The 25,459-nt window shown below is 40.8% G+C and overlaps 1 protein-coding gene across 1 annotated transcript in view; it reads right to left on the bottom strand.

Annotated features, from left to right (window-relative positions):
- ext1b (exostosin glycosyltransferase 1b) overlaps positions 1 to 12,859 on the bottom strand; it is a 122,650-nt gene extending 109,791 nt beyond the window's left edge. Inside the window, exon 1 of the mRNA XM_086062135.1 lies at positions 11,082 to 12,859. Within this exon, the coding sequence (XP_085918261.1) occupies positions 11,082 to 12,022 (941 nt within the window). The 5' untranslated portion in view covers positions 12,023 to 12,859. The remainder of the gene's footprint in view (positions 1 to 11,081) is intronic.
- Positions 12,860 to 25,459: the final 12,600 nt, after the last annotated feature.

Raw genomic sequence — 25,459 nt, 5'->3', positions numbered from 1 at the left:
GTAACCATGGCGTCACCTACGTACGTGCGACGTATATAACGAGCGATCTGAACTGCTGACCATACAACTACCAAAGCGTCCCTAGCAAAGAGATGGCAGCAGCAAAGTGTTGGTCTGATGATGAAGTGCAGTCCCCCATGATGACGTCGTCTTCTTGCGCGAATCAACGTGATGACGTATATTTCTGAGGCAACTGGGACCGGGCACGATTTGGTTAGAGTAATGTGAATGCGGGCCGGAAGAGGACAGGGGAGGGGGGGCAATCAGGTTTCAGTACGGTACGGAAGAAATTGCCCTAGTGTTAGTGCATCTTTAGTCTAGTCTAGTCTAGCTTTAATCCTGTGAAAAATGTGTGTTGACGAAATTATTTTTGTTTAGTTTTCATTGACAAAATTAACACTACACTACACTATACGTTGTCCAAAACGCTTTACCAAGCCTTATATTCACTTTTTTGAAAACATAACAGCAAGTACACAGCCGCAGAAACCTACAGAAAAGTTTTCCTTTTTAGTTTAAAATAACTTACTTTAAACTCCAGGATCCCTCGCCGTACACTGACCAACGGCAGAACCCCTTCTTTTGGACCAGTTTTAAATCTATCCGCTTGCATCATACTAGCTGCTAGCTAGCGCTAAGCTAAACTGGGTATTTTTGTATTTCGCTTGGTTTGCGTGAGAACTGAGAAGCCAACAGTGAATACACAAAGGAATTTATACACTGCCTAGCTAGATTTTATTTGCTGACTGCTGAAAATTCTGATTCTGCATTCGTTTTTAATGGCCAATTTGCTTCTCTATTCGAGTCACCACATTCGTGAGCAGCCCTGCCATTGAGCCATGCTAATCTCTCATAGACTGTAAATTTGTATTTAAAAAAAACAACAACAAAAACAAACGACTGCAGAACCCTTTAAGCCAGGTATGGGTTGCAGTAAAAAGTATTGAGTTTCACAGACTAGTGGGAGCAGAGTTCACATCCACCCTAAAATTGTTTCCCACTCTTACCCCCCACAACGCGGCCGCAACCACCTTTGAGGCCAGAGGCGGCTTGGCTGCACTGGTAATCCCTCATTGAATGTGGGTCACCGAGTGGGGCTTTGCCTTGCTCGCTAAGCAAGGGGACAGACAGCGGGGTCATGACCCCAGTCATCCAGGGTGCTCTCACACACACATGCTCCTGTTCACACGGCCAATGTAGCAAGACAAAGACCCAAACACAGGGATGTGCACACTCACAGATGGAAAACACACCACAGAAGACAAAAAACAACACATCGAAGAAACACATTTCAGTCAGAACATTTGAGACAAGTGAGAAAATGGCGGAAGTTATTTCAGGTGTAGTAGGCCAGTCAACTGTGCATCAAAATTGGAAGTAAAGAAAGACGTTGACAGATACTTTAAACTTCTTAGGTCGTTACTCGTACAGCGACTGAAAATGTAAAAAAACAAAACTGTTAACGGTTACATATTATTAACACTGAAAGCAAATATTGATTGCTGCCACAATCTCATTGTATCTTTTAAATCCTACATTTCACCAATAATCCTAGTGGGGGGAAAAAAAGAGTTCTAACAAATTGGCAGTCAGATGAGGAAGCCACACTTACTTCTAATTAAAGTGCATCAAATGCACCGACATTTCAATTTCACCTTGGCCCTATGATATTTTTGCAATACTACAACATTTAGGCATACTAGTAACATTTCAGGAAAAATGAACTTCATCTACTCTGGTTCCTTGAATACGGGTTTCATCTGCTGTGTGACCACGCTCATCTCAAAATCATCTTTCCCAATTGAAATAAATGAGCAGCTGGCTTCGGGCAGTAGGCCCGCCTACACCCTGAACTGGTTGCCAGCCAATTGCAGGACACACAGAGAAGAACAACATCCACACTCACAATCACACCTATGGACAATTTGGAGTGTTCAATGAACCTGCCATGCATGTCTTTGGAATGTGGGAGGAAACCGGAGTACCCGGAGAAAAACCCCGCAAGCACGGGGAGAACATGCAAACTCCACTCCGGAAGGCCGAAGCCCGGACTCAATCTCACATCCTGTGCATTGGGAGGCGGACGTGCTAACCAGTCAGCCACCGTGCCGCCCATATGTAAATGATGTTGTTGTTTTTTTATTAAAAAATAGCACTCTATAATATTGTAGTTAATAAAAACATACAGTAATGACATAGTTAAACAGCCCCTCTAATTAACTTTTCAACCTTCAATTCATATCTTCATAATTTTGCTGATGAAACATTGACTCACACTTAGATTAATGAAACCTTTGTCACGGTTTGAGGGGGTCTGCCTCATTTTTACTGACACAAACAAGTTTGAGGTGGATGGTGTGAAATCACACACAAAAAAACTACAAATGTGCAGACTGCTTTATGGCATTTGTCCTTTCCTCAGTCGTCATATCAAACGTCTACGCGTGATTACTGTTATCATGCAGAAGCTACAAAACACCCCAAGAAACAAAGATTTTTTTCTGAGGTGACAGTAACAATGATTAAAAAAGCAGACCTGGATGTGGATAAAAGCACAGTACAGGATTTCACTCGCTCGCGTGAGGTCAAAGACGAGGGGGATTTCCAACCAACGCTGCCTTTGTGGAGACTCGGTTCTTTTTAGTAGGTACCTTTCCATGCTCCAATCAAAAATAATTATGCTGATGTTAGCTATCGGAGAATTGTGTGGTAGCAATAAATAGCCAACAGCTTGATAGTTCGCCTTTCCGCACTGACCTGACTGGCCACGCAACACTCAAAAGTTGTGTGCTTTCTTATTTACGAATGCTTGTGAATGCATCGCGGGAAGGGAGGGGGAGCGCAGCGTTTGTGTGTGTATACAATAAAGATGGTAAGATCACAACCACCGTCTGCTGTTAACATAATTGAGAAACGTTACAGTGCTGTATAAAGAAAAAATAGAAAATAGCCACTGGAAAGTCTAATTGCGGGCGCCTCGGACATCCGGATTTCCGGAAATTAGTGACACACAATTTTGTCTGTCCTTACTACTCTAAAACTTTACTAATAAACATAACTTTTAAAGTAGAATAAAAACATTATCAGGTCAATGTAATAAATTCTGATTCTGTTTGACTTCTTTTGAGCATAACATGTGATGAAGTGACACAATGACTTGGCCAGATAATATCAAATTAGGATGGCAACAAACACCAAGGGCAACACAAATTTAAAGGAATATGTCAAATACGATAAAAAAGCCAATGGCTTCTGTATTTCTTACGCAAACATACACACCCAAATATCAAAGAGTCCTAATTAGGCTGCATGCGACATGCTCAAGCTAATTATATGGGGCATCATTAACATTCTCCGTCACAAGGTGATGTGTTATCTAAGGGAGGCCAGGCAATCATGAAATATTCATGATTTATTAATCTGGCTACAGGAAAAACAAACATGGGGAGCCCAAGCAGAATGACACCCTCGCCTGCCAAGCAGAAAGTGCGCAACATAATTGTCTGCTTCTCGCTCGTCACTCCACATCTCCAAGCAGGAGTCCACTATCAGACAACGCAGTGCTGACATTCAGGTGGCTGCAATATTCCCACTCAAAGCTGTGTTTTTAGTGAGATAAGATGGAGAGGAAGTGTTGCTTCCTTCGCTTTCCTTCTCTTGGCCCACCTCAGATCCCGCCTCCCCCCCCTTTTGCTGTTGTGTCGACAAAATGTCAACCCCTGCCTCGTCATTTGGAAACAGCATGCACGCGAACGTGGCGAGAAGCCATCGCAGGCCCGATCAAACATGCTTCTCAATTGTTTTGACAAAGATGGGGATAGGGAGCAAAAAGTGCCAACGTGAGAGTGATTGAGTTGAAAAGAGTACAACGGTGAAATGAGCATCACAAAAGCACTTTGGAGAGGATTTCCCCCGAGCAAGAAATTTTTTGCTGATGAAACCGCTGTAATAAAACAAGCAGTGTTCAGTTTGTGTTCCTGTCATTGCCACCTAATGGGAACAAATTCAATGCGCTAGTTTCTGGGCCAACCTTTTTATTGCGGCGCACGCAACCCACTCCAACTATGTGCTGCCAAAGTATCAGGCATATCTCACTTGTTTCTGCGACGTTACAAATTCCCTCTTGACATTTCCATTCTTGAAATGCCGCCTTTTTATTCACTTTCCATGTCCCCCATGCGACCTTGATGGTGGCAGCCATTCAAGCAGCACTAAATAATTCAAGCTTAAAATGCTTGTATCGCTGTTTTTAGGAGTACAAAATATTTTTTGATAATGTCATTACATCTGTCAACCTGAAGGTTGCCACAGTGCACTTATGCCACCTACACGCAGGACGTAACCGGTTGACCGCCAAGGCTAGCTTGTTTACGCCACAACCAGCTAGCTACCAAGAGGCTTTGCTGGCAGTAATCATCACCTGCTTGCGCCGAATAAGATACACATCTGAAAAATATCGTTCCCACTGAAGGGATGACTACAAAAGATGGAGAGGCCATGCTAGTTGCTAAGCTAGCCTAAGACTGACACGGCTAGCGCATTTAACACTGAAATTAAGTGCTTGGGGTCCAGTTTTCATAGACATCTGGCAGAAACTGCGTTAAAGAGGAGAAGATCCATTTTTTAACAATAGCAGGCAAATTACTACGTGTTTGGACTCCGGTCAGAAGGTTTACAAAAGCAGAAACAGAAAGGAATTTTGCTACGTTAGCCATACGCCAGCAAGAGGAGATGCCTATAAGCTTAAAAATATATTAACTCATTCACTCCCAGCCATTTTCACTGAAGCAACCCCCTTCGCTCCTGGCTGTTTTACTGGATTTTGATTGATTTTACAAAGCCCACAGAATATTGTGTTCTATTGCTATAAAACATGGAACCTACCAAAAGAAAGATTATAGTCTCTTCTTTCATCAGAAAAAAAAGTATATTTGTATCGGTTTCCGTTTTGCAGCAATTAGCCTTAGAATATAGCTAACCCCGGGATTACACCGGCTGCGCCGACGGAGCGCAGCCGATTTGTTTCCATTCTATCAGCTTGTTCAAATTACACCGGTTGCGTGTGCACTGCGGATCGACTGCGGACTAGCTGCGTCGTGCCGGAGGCCGCCGCACGGATAGACCTATTTTCTATTTTTGTCGGAGGACGCATCCATCTGCATCCGTCAAATGGTAAACTAGCACAGAACACATCGAGCGGGACAGGAAGACAGTCGCAGTTTCAAAATACAATTTCCGGTTACTTTCCAAAATAAAACACTCACCAGATCCTATTTCGCAATTATGTCAGTAAACGTCATAATGGATGTAGCCAGACCTGGAGTCAACAGGCCAGGTGCTTATTCACGGTTTTAACACCAGCGAACGTGGACGAGGAGAGGTTTATATTGGAGGTGGAAAGCCACAAAATAATACATGACACGGCACATCCTTTTTATAAGGATAACCAAAAAAAAAAAAAAAGCAGGAAAAAAAAGGTTAAATCAAAGGTTCCAGTCCACCTCTATTTCTGCTTTTCTGTTGAGCACAGACAAAAGTGTGTTTATCGTTGTTTTTAATGCCGCGATCACGCGAGACAAGGTAGGAAGTTGCCTGCAACGGAGCTGCCGGACCTCAGCTGTGCGCAGCCGGTGAGTTTTGTCCATAAAATGTACGTGTCCGGAGCACGCAGTCAAGACGCAGCGGAGTGGAGACACAACACACACGCATGCGGTGTTATCCCGGGGTAAGTTTCATCATTATTCACAAATCTGTTTAAAACAGCGAGAAAAAGAGCTTGTTGCAACATGGCCCTGGCTGATCTCTTATACTTTTGTAATAACTACCATTGCTTTAAGCCACTTCTTCAGGTCAGAAGCTGCATCAAAGCCTTCTGTATGCTCTAGCATACAAAAACATAAAAAAACGTATGAATACGTTTTTGTGAGTGCAGGTCAAAGTATTAAAAAACATATTTAAACATTTTGAGGATTAAATGGGTTAATAAGATAATTGGAAAATGAATGAATACATCAGTAATATCTGTTTTCACATAGATTCGCAAAACTGCTCTACAATAAAATATATATATTTCGAGCCGTGTAACAACTTGTCACTACAGCTATTTTACATTCAACAGTACGTGTTTCCAACTGCATTATCACACATTTCACTTAAATGTAGCCCGTGCTTTTCTTGTGACTTCAAATGGCAATTCAGGAAAGTAAGCACTTTGGTCGTCTCATTTACAGACATTAAAATGGCACCGTTGCTACATCCGCAGCCATTTAATTAGTGTAACTTTTACAAATCTTTCACTTTCAGGGCAGTTTACAGAAAGCGGAAACGGCACAGCAGTGGTGAAGCATTCCCAAAACAGCTGTGTACAAGGGACTTGTAATTAATGTAGGCCAATATGGCCTATAAGAAGTAAGCACACATGCCTTTGTATGAAGAATAATGAACACGTGTAGACACATAATTACTGTCTAACCCTCTAGACATTTTAAAGGGAAAGGGTTGAATTTAATCACCGTTTCTCGAGGCAGACGATCATTTTAATGCTACGCTGATGCAGCAGATGCAAGTCGTAACAGACATGACGCATAATCCACAACTTGAAAGCAGTTGAAGTGATAACATTTTTGACATTCCTTTCCTGTGTTGGTGGATTACCTGCACAGTCACACTTTTTTCCTGTGAGCCGCCCATTGTTAATGAACTCTTTCCTCATTTACAAGCACCTGTTCAATTGGTATCTTGTGACAATCTGAAAGAAGGCTCGATTATCAAGTGGTGTGCAAGATTATTTATGACCCAATGTTAATCTGATTTGTTCCTTCTGTGAAATAACAAGCATCCGTGGAGAGTGTTACATATAAAGTCTGAGCCGGTTCAGATATTTATACTAGCCTCACATCTGCCCTCCTGACTTGATGGATTCTTTTGGAAAGCAGAGGGCAAAACATGTCAAAGGTCAGAGGGCACAATGCTTGTATGATCAAGCATGTGTCGTGACTGTGGATGCAAAAGGATTGCAAACCATCAAACCTACAGCATGTGTTCAGAGTATATGTTTCGCTGCATCCCTTCGTCTTTGTGTCAGAAATAGGGATCAAGCCACAGTATAATATATAGGCACATACTGTATATAGACCGAGCTCTCTCATCAGCAACTAACAGCTGTTTGGACACGTGCGCGCATTCCTGAGTCTGCACAGCATTAGCCTCCTCACCCGCAGCCTGTTGGATGCACTAAAATCAATTTAACAAAGAGGGCTGCGTCAGGGTTTCTGCGACCGGTGGGCCGACAACCAAATGAGTTTACATTAGATTAAAACGGAAAGCATTGGTTGATTCAGTTCAAACAAAACAGGGATTACTCGAGATAGACAAAAGTATTGGGCCATATGGTAACTTGACCTGAAAGAAATATTGTAGATTTCACTTTTCTGATAAGGCTTTTTATAACTTGTTTGGGGTGTCTCTGAGAAAGCGTTGGTAAGGGGGGAGGTCACGATTCTGTGCAAGTTCAAGTTGCTGGAACAAAAAAAGTGCTTCCCCAAACTATTCCCACAAAGTTTGGAAGCATACATTTCTCTAAAAAGTCATGGGGAGGTGAAGAATTATAATTCAATGGGTTTAGTCCAACTACTGATTGAAGAAATGAATACCAAATGTGTCTGAATACTTGAGTCTATATTGCGTATGTATTTGTAAGCTTACCAATTTAGTGTGTAGGCCTATTTTTATTCCTCCTTTTACTTTTTTGACATGCATCTCCATCCACATACTTCCTCCGATTAACATAATTCTAATGTCAACATATTTTTAAAATTCTCGCCATGGGGGGTATTACTTTTCCTGTTCCCAAAAAAGTTTTCACTAAAATTATAAATTTTCAACAAAAGTTAGCCATTCATTTACAATGGGACATTCCACATAATAGATTCACATCATTCCCATTTGAAATTCAAAACATTGAGCTCATTCAATTCACCTGCGGAATGATTTTCAACATGCCACAAATTCCCATGCAACTAAAATTCAACATTTTCACCACTAACATTCCCACACAACCCCAAAACATATTCCTTTTCGTTTACAATGACACATTCAACAAAACCGATTCACATCATTCCCACTCCAAATTTTGAAGTTAAAGTTCAGTTCATTTGGGAGCGATTATCAACATGCGTAATTTCCACGCCCAGCACTCATTCATACCTAGTGAGACATTTAAAAAAAAAAAAACCATCAATTTCATTCACATCATCGTTCAATAAATATCATACCACATTGTTTACATGTTTTTACATTCAGAATTTCACACAATTCAGAAATTGCAGCTGTCTAGTACTCTTAGGTATTGAAATCAAACCACAAGCAACTCAAAGATTCCTGAAACAAGTGTGGAAAATCACAGATCTGCAGCAAAAGCAAACAAAACCGCATGGGAGAAACCATAAAAGCAAAATTGGATTAATTCAGTTTTGAGTAGAAACAGCAGTCAAACAGGACATTAATGCTGCAAATGAGAGGGAAAAACTAGCGGGAGCATTCACCAAAATAAATTCACCGCCAGACGCAATACATAAAAACTTTATCAGTTTCAAATTAATCCCTCATCCCAAAGATTAATTTAGGGTTAACTGAAACTTATCTAGACTATTCAGAAACAGGTAGATGCCATATAATCTACATTTTCTTTGTCAGTGAAAAGAAGCCTAAGGCTTCCAAATCGAAGAAAGATGGAAAGGGTGAGGATATGTGATTGCGAGAAGGAAAAAATTACGTATGGAGTGACAAGTGCTTGCTTGTGAGCTCTTCCTTATGCATGACGGGTTAGGCTGCGAAGAATAGGAGGTTTTAGAGTTCAGATCAAGTTCAAGGAGTCGTTTAGAAGCACATTCCTTCAGGCAGCACAAGGTGGTATACGCACACCTATGCCAAACACACATAATACAAGCAGGAACAAATTGGCGTAAAAAGCAACATTTTGCTGAGGTTAATTTATTAGATAATGCCTTTTCCTTTGCCATTTTCTCTGCTTGTGTGTGCACAGTACTACTCTCATAGATTCTCGTTCACTGATTCACCAGCTAACAAAAACGTCTTCTTTTTTTATCCATCCCTCCTTCCTCATGTTCCCTTTTTTCCCCCCATCTAAAAAATTCGGGGGCGCTAAATAGCGAACCGCCAGGCTTCCTGTTCTGTTCACTCTGTTGGTCATTGCTATCTTTCGTGTTTCTCAGACTTGTTGTGAATGTGAACCCATATTGAAGCCCTATCGAAGAAGCACAATAACAAAACAATTTCTTAATTATTCACACACAATTCAAAATGTTGCTTTATAATTAGATCTGTTCGTGCTTCTATGATGAGTGTGTTGGCAAGATAGGTATGTGCATTTTATTTCATAAAATCCTGAGTGAGTATGCCGGTATGATAAACAATGACTTCACAGCCATGTAAGGTGTGAAAGTTACATCTTGATTAATGCTCACTAACGAAAAATATCAAATATATATTATGTATGACAGATAATAAACAGTATATGCAACCCAATAGTATCAAATTAATGCTTATGTACATTAGATAGATGTTCAACCTAAATTGATGGTGGTAGAACTTCAGTGTAATGCGACTGTATGGAAACAGACACTAGTAAGGCGGAACTAATTTTTTGCACCACAGAGTATATCAAAATCTTCCCCTCGGCGTGGGGGTGGCCACCAAATAGCTCCGCTCCTGATGTTACTCTTGAAGGTTTTTCTTTCTTTCTGACCAATCAGTGAACAGCAGCGAATCTGGCACTCCCCTAACTTTTGCTGTGTCACCCAAACAAATGGGTGGTACAGTATTATAATGATTTAGGCCACCTTCACATATTTACACATTGGAAAGTGCTTGTTAGGAACGTGACTCAACTTTTTCCAAGTCCAACATGTATGGGCAGGATTTCCTTTTCCTGCTGACTTGTCATCCAAACACAGAGATCCAGCATGAAAATGGTCCCACCATTGTGCCACTTTGCATGTTTACACAGATCCAAACAACGCATTGGATGCCTTTATACCGTTTTGGTGTGCCGCAAAGAAGGGTTCTCACAACCACACTGGCATATTGTGCAACAATCTAAACCGCTTCAGCAGTCCCTTTAATGCGGGCGTCAATTCAAAGCGGCGACTTTCACTGATTCCAGCTTATGCCTGCTCACACTATGTTATTTCAGTCAGATTTTTGTTTTAAAAATGAAATCTCTAGCTCATTATTTTAAAGTTAAAGAGATCAGTGATCATACGGTAATTTCTTTCTGATTTAAAATGTGTTCCTCAAGTTTTCCCTTAACTTTGACAGGGTATGTGTGTGGACAGATGCAGGTGCACACCCACACCGAAAAGGCATGACGTCGACAAGCGCTGTTGTCACACGTCTGAGTTGATCCAGCCTTTAAAAAAGGGCGGAGGATCCCCAGGTTGATAAATGCTGATCAAACCGAGGTCTTGCAGACAAGGGGAGCATGACTCCTCCTGTAACACAACCTCCCTAACAATCCCACAATTCTGTATTAAAGCATCCAAAATACAACAGCTGTAGGGAATCATTATCACCTAGACAAATATGAGACCTCCAAAATTAGGGGTAATCAACAAACCCTGAGGCCCGACTGGAAAAGATGACACAATCTTGGTAAAATACAGCATTACGACTGATTTACTTGCGCTAAATACTTTCATGACTGAGCCCAACATGTTAACACACACACACCACTGACAACTGGGGATGCTGATTCTTAGCTTTGGGAAGAAAAGGGGCGTGGGGGCTAATTAACTTGGAGGAGTTATTTCACTGAGTTTCATTTTTAAGAGGAAATAAGGTGCTATTACCTGCAGTAGGTGAGAATTACAACTCCCCCATTAGAATCTGATATTTTATTTGAATGTCAATGAGTGTCAGATTTATTGATGGAGAACAAGGTCACGGGGGCAGGAGATTGAACCCACAACCTCTGGGTTGGGAAACAAGCACGCTACCACTGAGACCTATGCGAAAAAGAATCAGAGGGGATGTTTGTAAACATGAGTGACAACTTGGTTTACCTGTCATACTCTGCGTTGTCCTTGTCACACCGCGCGTCCTTATGCTTCTGCCAGTCTTTGCCGTGCTTGCAGGTGGTGAGCAGCACCACATCCTCCGCATTGTGGACGTGATATAAGGCATTCCTGGTGTCCGAACCGATACCGGTCAGGTAGCGCTTCCCCTTAAAGACAAGCATGTACTTTCGAAAAGGTGGGATGGAGTTGTATTTAAGGAAGCCCCTCTCCCCGCCAGTCCTCGGGTGCTCCTTGGGGTAAAGAGGGATGGAAACGTCAAAGTTGGTTCTGAAGTTCTCTGTGCTGATACTGGCTTTGGCCAGCATCGCCTGGCCGATGTCAAAGCCCAAGTCTTCCGTATAGTCTGGCCACGTCCCAGAATATAAGTTAAATATAAGATGGTTCCTGCCATCGTTCCACAGAGGCAAGTTCTGGATCTTGGTCTTCAGATTGTGGACGTACTGTGGAGACAGCTGGTCCCGGTCAAGGGTGTCTAAACTCAGCACGAACAAACACGCCTGGCCGGGGTCCGAGGTGTAAAACCTGGACCCCTCAATAGTGGACAAAATGTTCTGATAACTCTCTGAGATCTTCTCCCCCTTCTGCTGCGGGTAAACATAAACTTTGAATCCGCTCTTTTTACACAGAGAAAAGTCAAAGCATGACTCCATTCGGCACCGTTTGCCTTTGTAAACACTCGTGTTCACGTCCCGGTCATGCTTCACAGATGTGTGCACGTTATACTCCTCGGTGTCAGTCTGATCCCATGGCACGAATGGGTGTAAACGGTCCGAGAAGTGAGGCCATGGGTGATCGGGTCGGTACCCACGGCGTCTGCTATCATGCCGGTGCCTGCTCGATGTTTGAAGCGGGACGGCTCCGAGGTAGAGAAGCGCCAGGCAAGCACCGGCCGAAAGCAGGATCAGATAGCGCTTTTTGGCCTGCATGTGTCCGGGGAACAGACGCGACTTGCTTCGGAATAAGAACAGCAAAGTGGCCCGAAGTTAGGCTCTCAGCAATCCCGTTTACACGGCTCCATCCTCCGGCTGCCTCCTCCAAGGATCCCCAACCCCCCTTCGGCGTATTCGGTTCCCAAATCCAGCGATTGACCCAGCGCATGTGGGCGATTTTAAAAGTGGGGTCCCTTTCTCTCGCGTCGGAAGAGTTCCAGCATGTCGAAGGGTCTTGGGTGCACTGAAAAAAACGAGTGCCGCCCGAACCCTGTGGGTCGCGAGCTCTTCCCCGGCGCTTCTCCCCACTCTCATTCAGAGCTTTTCAAATGGGAAAAAGTGCCCGCCTGGGAAGTCGCTCCCTCCGGGTAAACAGCAGCAGGGGTCCCCTCGGTGGAAAGCTTGGCCGCTTAACTCGAATGTAGACGCGCAGTCGGCGTTGCCGCCGCGCTCCGTACGGCTCGGCGTGATTCGGCGCTGGTTCTCCTTTCTCGAATCACTCCATGGTTCTCCGTAAACGCAGGCAGGAGAAGAGGCGACGCGGGCAGCAGTTCAGCGGCACCAGCATAACCTGACGAATCCTGGCATCGCTTTTCTTATCTCCAACAAGCTCCACACGTCGGCCGAGATGCGCTGATTAAAAAACCCAGCTCAGCGGCGGCGCTTTAAGTTCTCCGCTCGACAGGAAAAAGGCTGACCTCGCACTAAGCGGATGCTCGGAAACGTTCCCAAAAAAAAGATGGAATTCCTCAGTCCAAGTGACCAATTTCCGACTGCTCAGTTGTTCCGTTTGTTAGTCGCTAACATTCCAATCGCGACACGACTGCAACTGTCGTGACGTCCCATCCACGCTCAGCGCCGACGCTGATTGGCCCGCCCAAAAGCGGAAGAGGCGGGACTTGGAGTGATGCACCCATTCATAACCGGAGTGCTCCGCATGTGCAAATCATCTAATTGTAAAAGCTTGGAGGTTGTTTGGAGAGGTGCCAGGGGGCATGACACCCTTCACTGAAACCACAAGTTGCAGTCTGATATGACTCAGGCGTAATGTCGGCACTCCTACCCGGATCAACCTCTATTTTACACCTTTGTTTCTTTTGCGACTTCCTCATTTACAGTCGTGGGAAGGAACAAACGCTCATAATTTTATACCAAAGAGGATTTTTCAAGTATCTGTAATTTACTTGAGTACTTATTTCTCTTAAGACTTTTTACTTTTGCTCTCACTGTTTAAATATCTGTACGTTCCACTCCTTTGTCACCATACTCCAGTCAGAAGTTTTAGAACACCACACTTTTCCCAGTATTTTTAAATTAGAACTGAATCAGTTCAAATCCAATGAACAGACTGAAATGGTGCAAATTAAAATAAGTAATGCACAGCCAAAAAAAAAAAAAAAAGGAAATTACCCAAAGCTAAAATAATCATAATAATAGTAATAATACAAGAAGACACTGAACTGCATGATTCCAATCAAAATAAAATAACATTTGATGGTTTCAAACTTTTGACAGGTAGGCAAATAGAGACTGATTAATTTTTCATCCTATGGGATGGCAACCTGATGTAAAATAAAAAATAAAAATAAAAAATAGTGAGAGGTAAAACCATAGTTGAGATCCTGACTAATTGATTGATGGAAATTTTTGAATATTATAGGGCGGAAAAAGCAGGGACAGCAGTGAGATGGCGGACCCGGACCGAGAACATGTGAACAAATGAGCATTAACGATGACGCCACCACATATTCAGAGACACAAGATATTCCCCATCCATGACCTTATTTATGAGGATTATTTGGTGTTGTTGGCTCAGAGAATGATTCATAGAGAATGAGTTGTGTCTTGTAACAGTCTTATCTTTTGCACTCTGAAAAGACACATACAGTTCAAGAGTAATATTTCAATTATCATGAAAACGGGTAGAGGCCCCAGAATTTAACCTTGCGGAACACCATACGACACTTGGGCAGTAGATAAACAGCATCTTTAATATTTTGGTTGCAAATTGCAAACTACACCCACAATGATAAAGATGTACTTAAGTATAATTACTACCTCACTGTGTCAGGCAAAAATAAGCATGGTTATCCGTGTAAAGGCAGATTTTTTTTTTTACACTTCCATATTGATCCCATTCAAAGACCCTAATGCTCTGTGCATCACAGTGTTATTTTCACCTGCATGTTTATTCAATTGCTGTACACTTTTGGTCAATAAATGTTTGTACTCAATAAATGGCGGTATGAAGAGTAATTCCAAGAAATGCATTTCAATTTAACAGGAAAGTAACAAACCAAGCAGAGTACCAAAATTTCAAAGCAGAGGAGCGCTTCTGGCTGAGTGTCACCATGCTTCATAAAGCCACATAATCCTCCTCGCTGCTATTTGGTGGCACAATGCTCAGACAGGGTGAAGAGGCCATCCCCGTTTTTTATCGGCCAATTAGCTCAGAAGAGGGGCACTAATTAGCGGGGCTGGCTGGGAGGCAAGCCAGGATCCCGTGACTGGCCGGCGCTCATCATTGGTGATGAAAAAAATCCGGGTGCTATTCCAAAGGGCTGCTTTTAAGTTCTTGGCTGCCATTTTTGACCCACTCATCCACAAAGAAGTCCACAAAGAATTTTAGTCTAATGGAAAATGTGAGGCATGTGCTCTTAAAAAAAAAAATCACTGACTTTGTATTGTTGCTTTGAGAGTTTAAATTGACAATGTGACAGGCTTGTGACATTCGAGCCTTTTACTGAAACTTTTTATATAGCATAGTTGAAAACTATTTCCAAGCAGAGGTGGCAAGTCCAGGTCCAGAAAGTAAAAACCCTGCCAGAGTTTGGCTTTAGCCCGTAGTGCTAACTAGCTAGCTATCTCCCCAGCAGGTAAACGAGCACCATGGGTGCTAGCTAGCTAGCTAGCTAAATTTTACCTGCTAGTAAGCTAGCTAGCACCCTTGGTGCTCGTTTACCTGCTAAGGAGCTGGGAGCTTGCCTTTAACCCCTAGTGCTAGCTAGCTAGCTATCTCCCTGGCAGGTAAAAGAGCACCATGGGTGCTAGCTAGCTAGTTAGCTAACTGCGGCAGGGTTTTTTCTGGACCTACATTTCGCACCTGTTTCCAAGTAATTTACCAACAACAACAACGACAATAATAATAATAATAATAGTAATAATAATAATAATAATAAAAACTGTTACACGGTGAGAACAGACACACATTCCAAGAAGTAACTCAACTGGTGTCTCAATACTTGACCACATACTCGCTAATTACGTGAGGCATAATATTTTACGTTATCATTTACGTTTTACAGAAGGCAATATTATTTTACGTTTTCTCTGCGATATGAATCGTCTTCGCATTACGCCTTCATCATTAAAGACTGAAAACTCGTTTAGACTGACTGTTAAAGCTGCCATTTCATCCTTTTTGTCCATTATTCTGTAAGAACATCACCTACACCGAAAGGAGTGACAAAGGGAATGAAAAGACTATGCTGTGAAACACACAGGTCGTGATTCAAAGGCGCCATTATTCTGGGATTGGGCCATTTCCAGGGGTCACACTTGAATGAACTCCGATTGCCACTTCATTGCAAAAAAAATCTTTTTTTTCTTTTTATTATTTGGATGTGCATGAACCTTCAATATTATATATCTAAAATTATCATTTCTTAATGACTTTCTCTATTTTGTGCATTTGTGTAATCTCCACAATCTGTGTCATGAAATCGGACAAGTAAAGTGATTTTGGTGTACATGTCTGGAACCTCTAATAGAAATAAACTTTTCCAGTTCTGAAGATAATTTGTCGCCCATTGTTTTGCCTTTAAACAGGATTGTGTTAATTAGTCTAGGAGACCAGCAAGTGATGGGTTCAAGATGCCCCTATAGATGAAAAATTATTTTTTTTTCCACTGGATTGGACAGAGAAGAATGTTATAATTTCTGTAGGATTAGAATTGAGACACTATATCAGAAATTTAGAAAATACATATTGGAGAGGATTTCAATAAAAATAACAATACCTGGACATTAGACACTGAACTATGTTCGATACAACTTTTTTTCAGATCGATACCACTACAAATACTCAACTAGCGTAGTCACGATACCGATACCGAGTACTGATACCACAAGTACATTTGATACATTAACCCCCCAAGCAAGACCTATTTATCACATTATAAAATTTTTCCTTAAACCTGCATGAAATCAATGGCAATTATGTATTCCTCTAATTTCTAGTTCATGATCATAAAATGTCCACAAGAGGGCAGCCAAAACGGATATCGGCCACTGTCGCGAGTGCCAATATGTTGAAATAACTCAACCGTCCCTATTCTGACATAAGGATGTTAATTATACATTATGCGTGAAATAAAAAAAATAATATAACCTTACGATCCTAAATAGAGCTGAACAGAATTTAATGAAATAAGATGCTTCAAGCATTAGTGGGAAAGTCCCTTGTTTTAAATTGTTGCCATTCTTTTTTCTGGTAGATATAAATATTTTAATTTGTCATTTTTAACTTTTCAATTTACCGCGTCATAAATGGTAATAATCTCTCCCTTACTTCCTGTCTAGTTAATCAGGCTGTTGAGTCAAGGAGAAAGAATACACATAACATTATAAACTTCACCACAATAATTAGTTTGGTTTGTCGTAATTAGGCGAATAAATTCCGTAGTGCACATAAATAAATTACTATTTAATTATGCGGCACTAATTACTGCATGTGAGGCCAGACTAAGAGAGAAAAAAAATGCCGGGGACAATTTTTCTTGTCCCATTCCAGCCCTGGCAGGCACCAAACCACCAACCTGTTCAGGATGGACCTACATAACTCTTCCCAGAGAATATAAATAAAGTATTTAAAATGGTGGGAATTCAACATAGCCACTTCATTTGTCTTCAAAGTGAGCCTCATTTCTTGCGTGAACAATGTAATACCAGGGCAATATCAAAAGGCACCACAACCTTATAGGAGCATTTTTTATGTCTCAATGGGTTTATTCGTGAATTATGTGCTCAAGTGTAGACTGGGAGTCATGCCAGTGAGCTATTTAAGCCTTCATCTGTCCTGGTGCTAATATTCCCATCCCAGAAAAATCCCCCCTTTTCCATCCCATATTGCTTTCATATCTCTTGCTGGAGATTTGAGGGTGAGTCAACACGGACCATCTGTGATATCTTGTGAAGTGGACCCCTTGAATAGCCAATACTCACATGAAGGGTGTGGAAACAAACAAAGAGGATCCTTGTGTTGATGACATTTCCTTTTAGGAGAATCTGACAGAAGTGAGGGAGTACTATGATAACAACCACACCTTGATTTACCTTGAAATGAAAGACTGAAAAGGAAGGGACGTATTTTACATCAAGGTTGATTTTCTCATCTAGGCATGTTAACATTTTCTAAAGTAAGCGAGATAAACGTTTCAGCTATTCTTTCCAGGTATTTCTATCTGGTACTTAGAAAACACCACCTTGAGATTATCTAGTAATAAGTCATGTGAGGGTGTTAAGAGAATCAATACTGATAAGTCATTACTTCCTATTTCAACCTCTTTCATTTAGCATTGATTCGTTCTCCAACGCTCAATAATGAAACTCAGCAGTTAGGATTAAAGGCTTCTATAAATCATATCTACATAAATAAAAAACACACCGCTATAAATAAAAAAAACAACTGTATTTTACCAACAGTGTAGACTTGATAATATCAATCTCGTTTTTTACAGTACAGTGCATCTTTTTAATTTTAACTCAGTTTTGTGAATTATGAAATTGCCGTATCAATGACTAAAAGATGCAGCCTTGTTTCTATTAGTTTAACATTTTTTCCACTTTTATGTTAACAAGAGTATGAAATGTAGATTTTTTTTGGTGTGCATTTAGAACAGATTAATCATGAGTAATGTTACGATTAGAATTTAGAAAAAAATTAGAACTAATTTATCGCCTGACACCCCTAGTTTAAATATGGTAGCGTGGAATTGTCATTGTGGAGTACACATTTATGGCTGGCTATTACGTTTGAACGTATTTAAATCAGGCGATTCTTCTTCTTTTTTATGGTAATTAATCATATGACTTCAATAGTTAACTCACAATTCATCACACATTTTTTATCTGTTCGAAATGTACAATAAAATGTACAATCATTTTTTTCTAAGTTTTCATACTCCACAAAAGTGGGGAAAATGTTAAACTAATAGAAATATGGCTGCATCTTTTAGTCATTGATATAGTAATTTCATAATAATTCATAAAATTGAAAAAAGATGTACTGTACTGTAAAAAAACGAATGTGATATTGATTTGTGTTGTTATTTTTCTGCCACTAGATGGCATAACTGCATTTGTAAGACGATGGTGAAAGTTCAGTGCATTTTTCTTTTCATACTAAGAGCCATCAAATCTTTAACATGAAGTAATCTGTGAAATTCTGCACATTTTTAAAGTTGTAAAATACAACTTGACCCATTCTCCACAAATATATGCATTATTATTAAATTTATGAATTCAAAATTTTGACGCGGACACGTTGCGACTGGAATTCCCCCAGTACCGGCTTTCCCCCCAATTTTTTTTGTGACCTTAAAGGAACTTTAAATTAAGTCAACATTAACACACTAATTTTAACGGCCCTAATTTAAATACGTTTAAACGTACACAAATATTTTCATGTTATCTTTTTCTACTTCAGTCTTATACTGAAGCAGTTATTCTTGACAATTTTCATTGTCGGCGTTTATGAGCCCTTCTGCCTGAATAATCCTACTGAGCTAAAGCTGCCTTTTCATGCACCTGCTTTTCAATGCCGTTTGCCTTGAGCTATTCAGCCGTTCCAGAAATAGAAAAATTCTATAGCATAATGCTGAAAAGATATCTTTAAAAATGTCGGCAAATGCATGAGGAGGATTCGTGCACTTAATAGTTGAGCCAGATAGCATTTGAATGAAGTGATAAGACTGTAACTGCTATCTGTATCTGATAACAGAATATATTTAGCCACCTGCGTGGGAAGAATATAACATCCTGTAAAAGTTGGTCAAACGATAATACAGTGGTTCCCGTTTTGTAAATCGCATCCTCTCTGTGATGTCAAAAAGCCGTGATGAAAACTTGCATTTTCAGGTTGCGGTAAACACATTCCCGAGGCTGGAAGCTCATCTGATGGTTCAGCGAGTTTCAGGCAAGGGGAAGACAAAACAGTCTTTGAGAGTGCTCAGACTGCTGCCGATTGGTTGCTGATAAACTCTCCTCAGCATGATGTCACAAACTGGGCTGGGACACCGAGATGACAAGGGAATGAGAGAATGTTTGCATGCAGGTGTCTCAAAAATCCACTTTCAAGAGTTCTGGACCCTTCTGACCTCAGCTATAAAAGTGTTCCCACAGATCCCACACAAATTTGTATTCATTGTTTGTTTGTTTTTTAACAAAAACAATCATCCTCAGTTTTTCTGTCGTCATTCTATTAAAATAAATAAATAAATAATAATTAAAAAAAGCTTATTTATTTCCAGCTCCGGTTCTGTTTCGCGGGTATGATTTTGCCCTCCACAGTTCAGAGACGTGTTAATTTGCCTGCTATTTTGTTGCTCAAAGTTGGATGCGCTCTGTTTTAACACAGTTCCAGCCAGACATCTGTGAAAAGTATACTCCATCACCCAAGCAATTATGGTGATAAACGTGCTGTGTCAATATTAAGGTTAGCTTAGCATTTAGCATTGCTTCTTCGTGTTATGTTGTCACCCCTACATCAAAAATGTAGTTTATTCGCTGCTGCGGAGAAGATTACCGATTTAGAAGCGACTCTGCTATGTGTTTAGGCGCACTAGTAGCCAGTTGAAACTTGTTGCTAGCTAGCTAGCTGCTAGCATATTCCCTCGACCTTGGGGTGACCAGACGTCCCTGCTTAAATGGGACAGTCTCATTTGTGTCGTGATTTCGCCAGCCCCATTGTTTTGTCTCACTTTTCTGCAGTTCCTGCCCCGGTGTCCCATTTTTTTCTTTCTTTTTTTTTTAAAGTCCAGTTAGCAAGCCAATGTTTGGGCCATATGTATGTCAATCACACAGCTGTCATAGCTATTCATACGACTAACTAGATCTAATCACTAACAGGCATATTTTTGTCATACTGGAACTAGAACCACGTCCTGCCTAAGAATCATGCTATTCTAATGCGAGTCTAGCCTAATGCTGCGGTGGCCATTCAGACCCAACGCAAGCTGAGCTTTTCTGGCGGCATCTTTCCAATGTTACGATGCAGGGCAGGCGCGAGGTAAACGGCACGGCTAGCTTTCAATAGTTGCCGGGATTGAGCAAAAAAGTTTGGGTAATGGTGAGTGCTTTGACTTGTTTAGCGTTGTTAAACTGTCAACCAAGGTATCATTTATAACACATCCACCGGTAACCAGATTGGCTAGTAATTGAATTTGTTATAAATAGTATTTATCGTATATTTGATTTTCAGCAAAATTGTAGTGTCCTGGTTTTTAATTTAAAAAATCTGGTTACCCTACTCAACCTTCAACTGCCCGTGGTAGATGATGTGAGCAGAGTGAAGCTTTGTGGGACCATCTTGTCGGTTCTTCATCTTCTACTACTCTCTTTTGGTGGTTGATTCTCAGTTTTGCTATTTAATATGTTTTGTTGGAGCACAAAATGCAAAATTTCGGGCCTTGATGTATGTAGTGGGTTTGTTTTCCATTCAGTGCCCTGCTTACACTGGCCGGAGAGTTCCACTGATGTAGCGTGTAATCTTGCCTACATGGTCTCACAGCGGGTATGCTCCAACAGTGCTGCTTTTATTTGATAGACTTACAAAGTAGCAAGACAGTTTTCAATTGTACAAGTCTTTGGCTTGTCAGCCGCACTTTATTTCTCAGATTCCAATCCGGCAGCTATCAAACTGAGGCAAAAGCCAACAAACAAAAAATCCAAAACGATTCCATATGTTGTCACCTCAGAAAACTGACACTAGCCAATAGCACCGTGACAAATGGGCGAGAAGTTTAGCAAAAAGAGCAACGTGACAAATGTAACTGTGACAAGTGAATGGCAGTCAATCTGGACTTTCCGTTTTGAGACTGCCAGTCTCACGGATTGCTTCAGGTTACGGAATGCTAAATGGTGCAGTCTTGCCTATCCATACAAAGTGCTGCTCGACTTTGTGAGTGGGATGCAGAGTGATCTCCCCATTCTTTATTTATTTTAAGTGACCTTTCAGTTCCCGAGCTGAGATTGCTACGGGCAAACGGAGCTGGGTTTAAATGTTTGGAGGAGTGGGAGGTGAGGCTGTCGTTTGTTGCCAGGGCCCTGAGTGAACCGCACTGAAACTCTGCAATTTTAACCCCGGAATCCTTCTGGGATGTGCCAGCTGGCAGCCGGCAGCAAATGAAGCGTTTTAGGTAAGATGTAGTGATAGGTTTTTGTCCTCATTAAAACAAAACCCCCTACCACTGGCTACCTTATTAGTATTCAACTGCAATCCACTTGAGGTAGATTTTGATTCGAGAGATCGGGCTGATACGAGGCCACTGAAGCCGAGAAGAGAATAATGTATCTTGTCATTTCGCCTTTTCACGTGGTCTTGAAATGCAACATTACATATGCAGGGAATTACGGTGGCGTGCACTCATTTGCTGGTTAAATTTGTTGGGCTTTTGGGGAAGAAAAAAAACTCCCATGTATGGAAATAATGGAAACCTTTGACCCTTGGTTTTGGAGTTTCGATTCTTCATACTGTTTTCATATTCTTTTCTTTTTGTAAATAAATTAATTCCCTTTACCATCCTGCGCTTGGGTCCTCCATTTTAGCCACCTTCAGTACAAAACCCCTCAACCTCCTGACACCCTAAATGTTTATAATAGCTTCTATTAATAGTTTAAATCCTAAATGGGCCCCAAACTATTATCCCAAACCATTTAACTATCATTTCAAACTCATCTTACGACATACTACCTATCATCTGATCTCGAAAAAAATCACACAAATGTGGAAATGCTCATTAAAAAAAAAGCTAATTACTACTTTCCTATTAGCCATTTTAATTATAATTTTTACTCAGCCATACATCGATATTTTTAAATGCTATTGAACAGTATATAATAAAGTCTTTATTTTTAGTTTGGGACTCGCTGTACCTTGAGCAGTAACTATCTGATCAGATGTTAACTTCCACCAGAGTTACGTATAATTAGAGATGTTCTCAATCTCAACCCTTGATTAATCATGACACCGATACCAAGTAACCCATACCACTGCAGAGGTGCCAAATCAAGGCCCAGAAAGTAAAAACCCTGCCACAGTTAAGCTTTAGTCTCAGGTGCTAGTTAGCTAGCTCCCTAGCTAGCTCCCATGGTGCTCGTTTACTTGCTAGCTAGCACGAGGGGCTAAAGCCAAACTACGGTAGAGTTTTTATTTTCTGGACCTGGATTTGCCACCTCTGTACCACTAGTACTTTCGATACATACAATTTTCCATCCATAAAACTATGACATATAATTTTAAACAAAGACCTTTGTAGCATTTTTCCTTGAAATCTCATGAAATTAATGTTTATTTTTTTTAATTTTTCAAATTTCTAGTTCCTGATCATAAAACGGCCACAAGAGGCCAGTATCGGCTGCTGTCGTGAGGACCGATACCTTAAAAATAATGACTGGCCCATAACTGATACCTGGTATCAGTACTCGCCCATCCCTAGTTATAAAAGTTTGGGATTTTTCACTATTTTTGACTTTTGTTTCTTAAATTCAGCTAGTTCTAATGAATTTTTAGGTAAAGTTTCTTAGTTTTTAGTAGCTTATTATTATTTTTTAAAGGTTTTTGTTTAGTGTTTTTAAAATATAGAATATTTGTCGAATGCAAGATAAAATAATAAAAAAGTCAAGTAAAGTACTATTCCCAAACGACTCTTTTACCTTCCGTCTTAAGTACGGACGTACAGCAATACCAAAATAAATATATTTAAAATGAACACCGAAAGCTCATGTACAGTAAGATATTCAGAAAACGAAAACAAACATATTTGCTATAACTAACGTAACATGTAGTGTCAGTTAGTTTTCCTGTTTTTTAAACATTCCATTTGTATTTCATTTCCTTTGGATTTTTATTTTATTTGTTAATTGTTTTTTTTGGGGGGGGGGGGGTTCTAGTTGTTACCATAGATTTAAATAATTATAATAACCTTGACTTCCACTTCCAGAGCTTTCTCTGGACTATCTTGAGAAGTTGACCACCCTGCATTCGCCAACATCAACCCCTCAAGGAGCCTAATCTGGAATCTTCCATCATGCTGGCCAACTGTCAGCTGAATTGAGCATCTGAGGGCATTAAAGAAAGAGTAAAGAGTAAGTAAAATGATGTGGCTAGGCCTAGATAGACATGGATAGGTGAATTTTTCCACCAAATGGTGGTTGGTGGGTGTGCGAGTATTTCTATGGAAAATGTTGGTCAATTTCCAATTGATTTACTTTATGCTGAACTCGCCTTTTAACTTTGTTATTCTAATCTATTTTATGTTCCAATAAACACAGACTTCAGCACACTTTCTGCTGAATGTGCCAATCACTTTGAATTGTCGTCCTCACTTGAGAGCTGCGCCAGGGTCATTAAATCTACCGAGCTGATCAAATCAGCAGCATTCAAAAGGGCTCATGCTGCTATCATGAATTCCGAAAGTGCTGATGATGTCGTGAGACCCGCTGCCTACAGTGGAGCGGGGTTTTGCATCCATTCAGAGATTCCCTAATTCCCACTTGGGCTATTCTGCACAGTAATCCACTTAATTTACAATTACGCATGCAAGCCTCTCTCATATGGATTGATGAATGCACTCAAGTAATCCCACTGACACAGCTAAGGAACATGGAAATCTGGACCTATAGCCTATATAGTCAGTTTTCTATCCCTGCAGCACAAATGAACAACCTCAAATTTAGCAACACAAGCGTCAACACATGCACATATTTATACATACTGTACCACTACCGACACCCACGGCAACTGTCTGCTCTCATTCTGCATTCTGTGTGAACCTCCTCTGTCTTTCACAATATGCAGGGGTGAAGCCCATCTGTGCATCGTGAATGTTAATGTCTTACCTCCCCTGCAGTGTCCACTCTCTAAGGCGCTTTAAACTCTAACCCATCTCCATTTTAGCGACCTGTTTTTTTCACACCGCGCTTGCTGAAGGCTGCCGGCTATTTGGAATTGCAGGAGAGCGTTATTGGCGGTATTGTGAGGTCGCCAAATATGACCACGTTTTTTTTCTCCTTTCTGCATGTAAGAATATACAATGTGGTTACCGAAGCTCAAATGGACTGGAGGCTAAAGGCAAAAGGCGAGCCGGCTCAATGTGGTATTGGCCAACCGTGGAGAGTGGCAGGCAGTAAGTTTTACTAGAAAAAGGCTACATGATAGCTGAACATCAGTGAGCCTGGCCTTCACTCCAAAAAGGTGATTCCAGCAAAACAACACAAAATCCGACAGTGCTTATTTTTACATCATTATAATGATAACTCCAGTGAAAAATGACATATAAATGACAATTTGGAAATTTGGGATTGGAATCTCGACTGCACCCGAGCAAGGTGCGTATATTTGTCCGTTTTCCCTTTTTCAGGAGAACATCTTGTCATGATTCCCTTATCAGAGCAATTAATCATTAATAGTCACGCATCAAAGATAAGCAAATATTTGGCCCACTTTTCCATTCAGCCCACTTTAAAAGTGCGTTGGTGACTGTTGTCACAATCCTCAGGGCAAACACACACTCGTCCTTTTGGCTCGTTATATTATTTATACGGTGGCAAATACTGTAAACTCTATCACACTATCAGAAACATGTATGCAAGTTAATTGAGGGCTATGCATTTCAATGGGTTTGAATGTCGGTGTAAATGGGTGTTTTGCTGCACTCTATAGGCGGCATTGGCTCCAGTTCACTCATGACCCTACAGAGGTGAAGTTTCGCAACCTTTATTGAACGACGGTACATATTTCACATGGGAAAAAATCTCATAGCACACCACTTAGCAAAATGATTCACCAAAAGTGGATATACGGGTTAATTATGTACCTTCAGTCATCTAGTGGAAGAGCGTTTGATCTGCCTTTTAATTTATGTATTTGCCATAGATAAATTATTATCAAAACAGTTGTTGTTTTTTGCAGTTAACTGCACTGGAAAAGTTGGATGATGAAATCACACTAGAGAATGCGTGAAGGCTGAGAGAATAAACACTTGTATGATTTGGAATGATGCTGAATGATAGAGTGATCATCAATGACTTGGAATTAGCTGAACATGTTAAAGTTTGAATGTTTTGAATCGGTCGAAAAATGTAAAAATCAAGAGAGAGAGAGAGAGAGAGAGAGAGAGAGAGAGAGAGAGAGAGAGAGAGAGAGAGAGAGAGAGA

Source organism: Leptonotus elevatus, chromosome 19 (genome assembly GCF_054856555.1).
Source record: "Leptonotus elevatus isolate MCC_2025b chromosome 19, RoL_Lele_1.0, whole genome shotgun sequence".
NCBI classification, from domain to species: Eukaryota; Metazoa; Chordata; class Actinopteri; order Syngnathiformes; family Syngnathidae; genus Leptonotus; species Leptonotus elevatus.
Note: the sequence above shows the minus strand (reverse complement) of the source record. Positions and strands in the feature narration are given on the sequence as shown.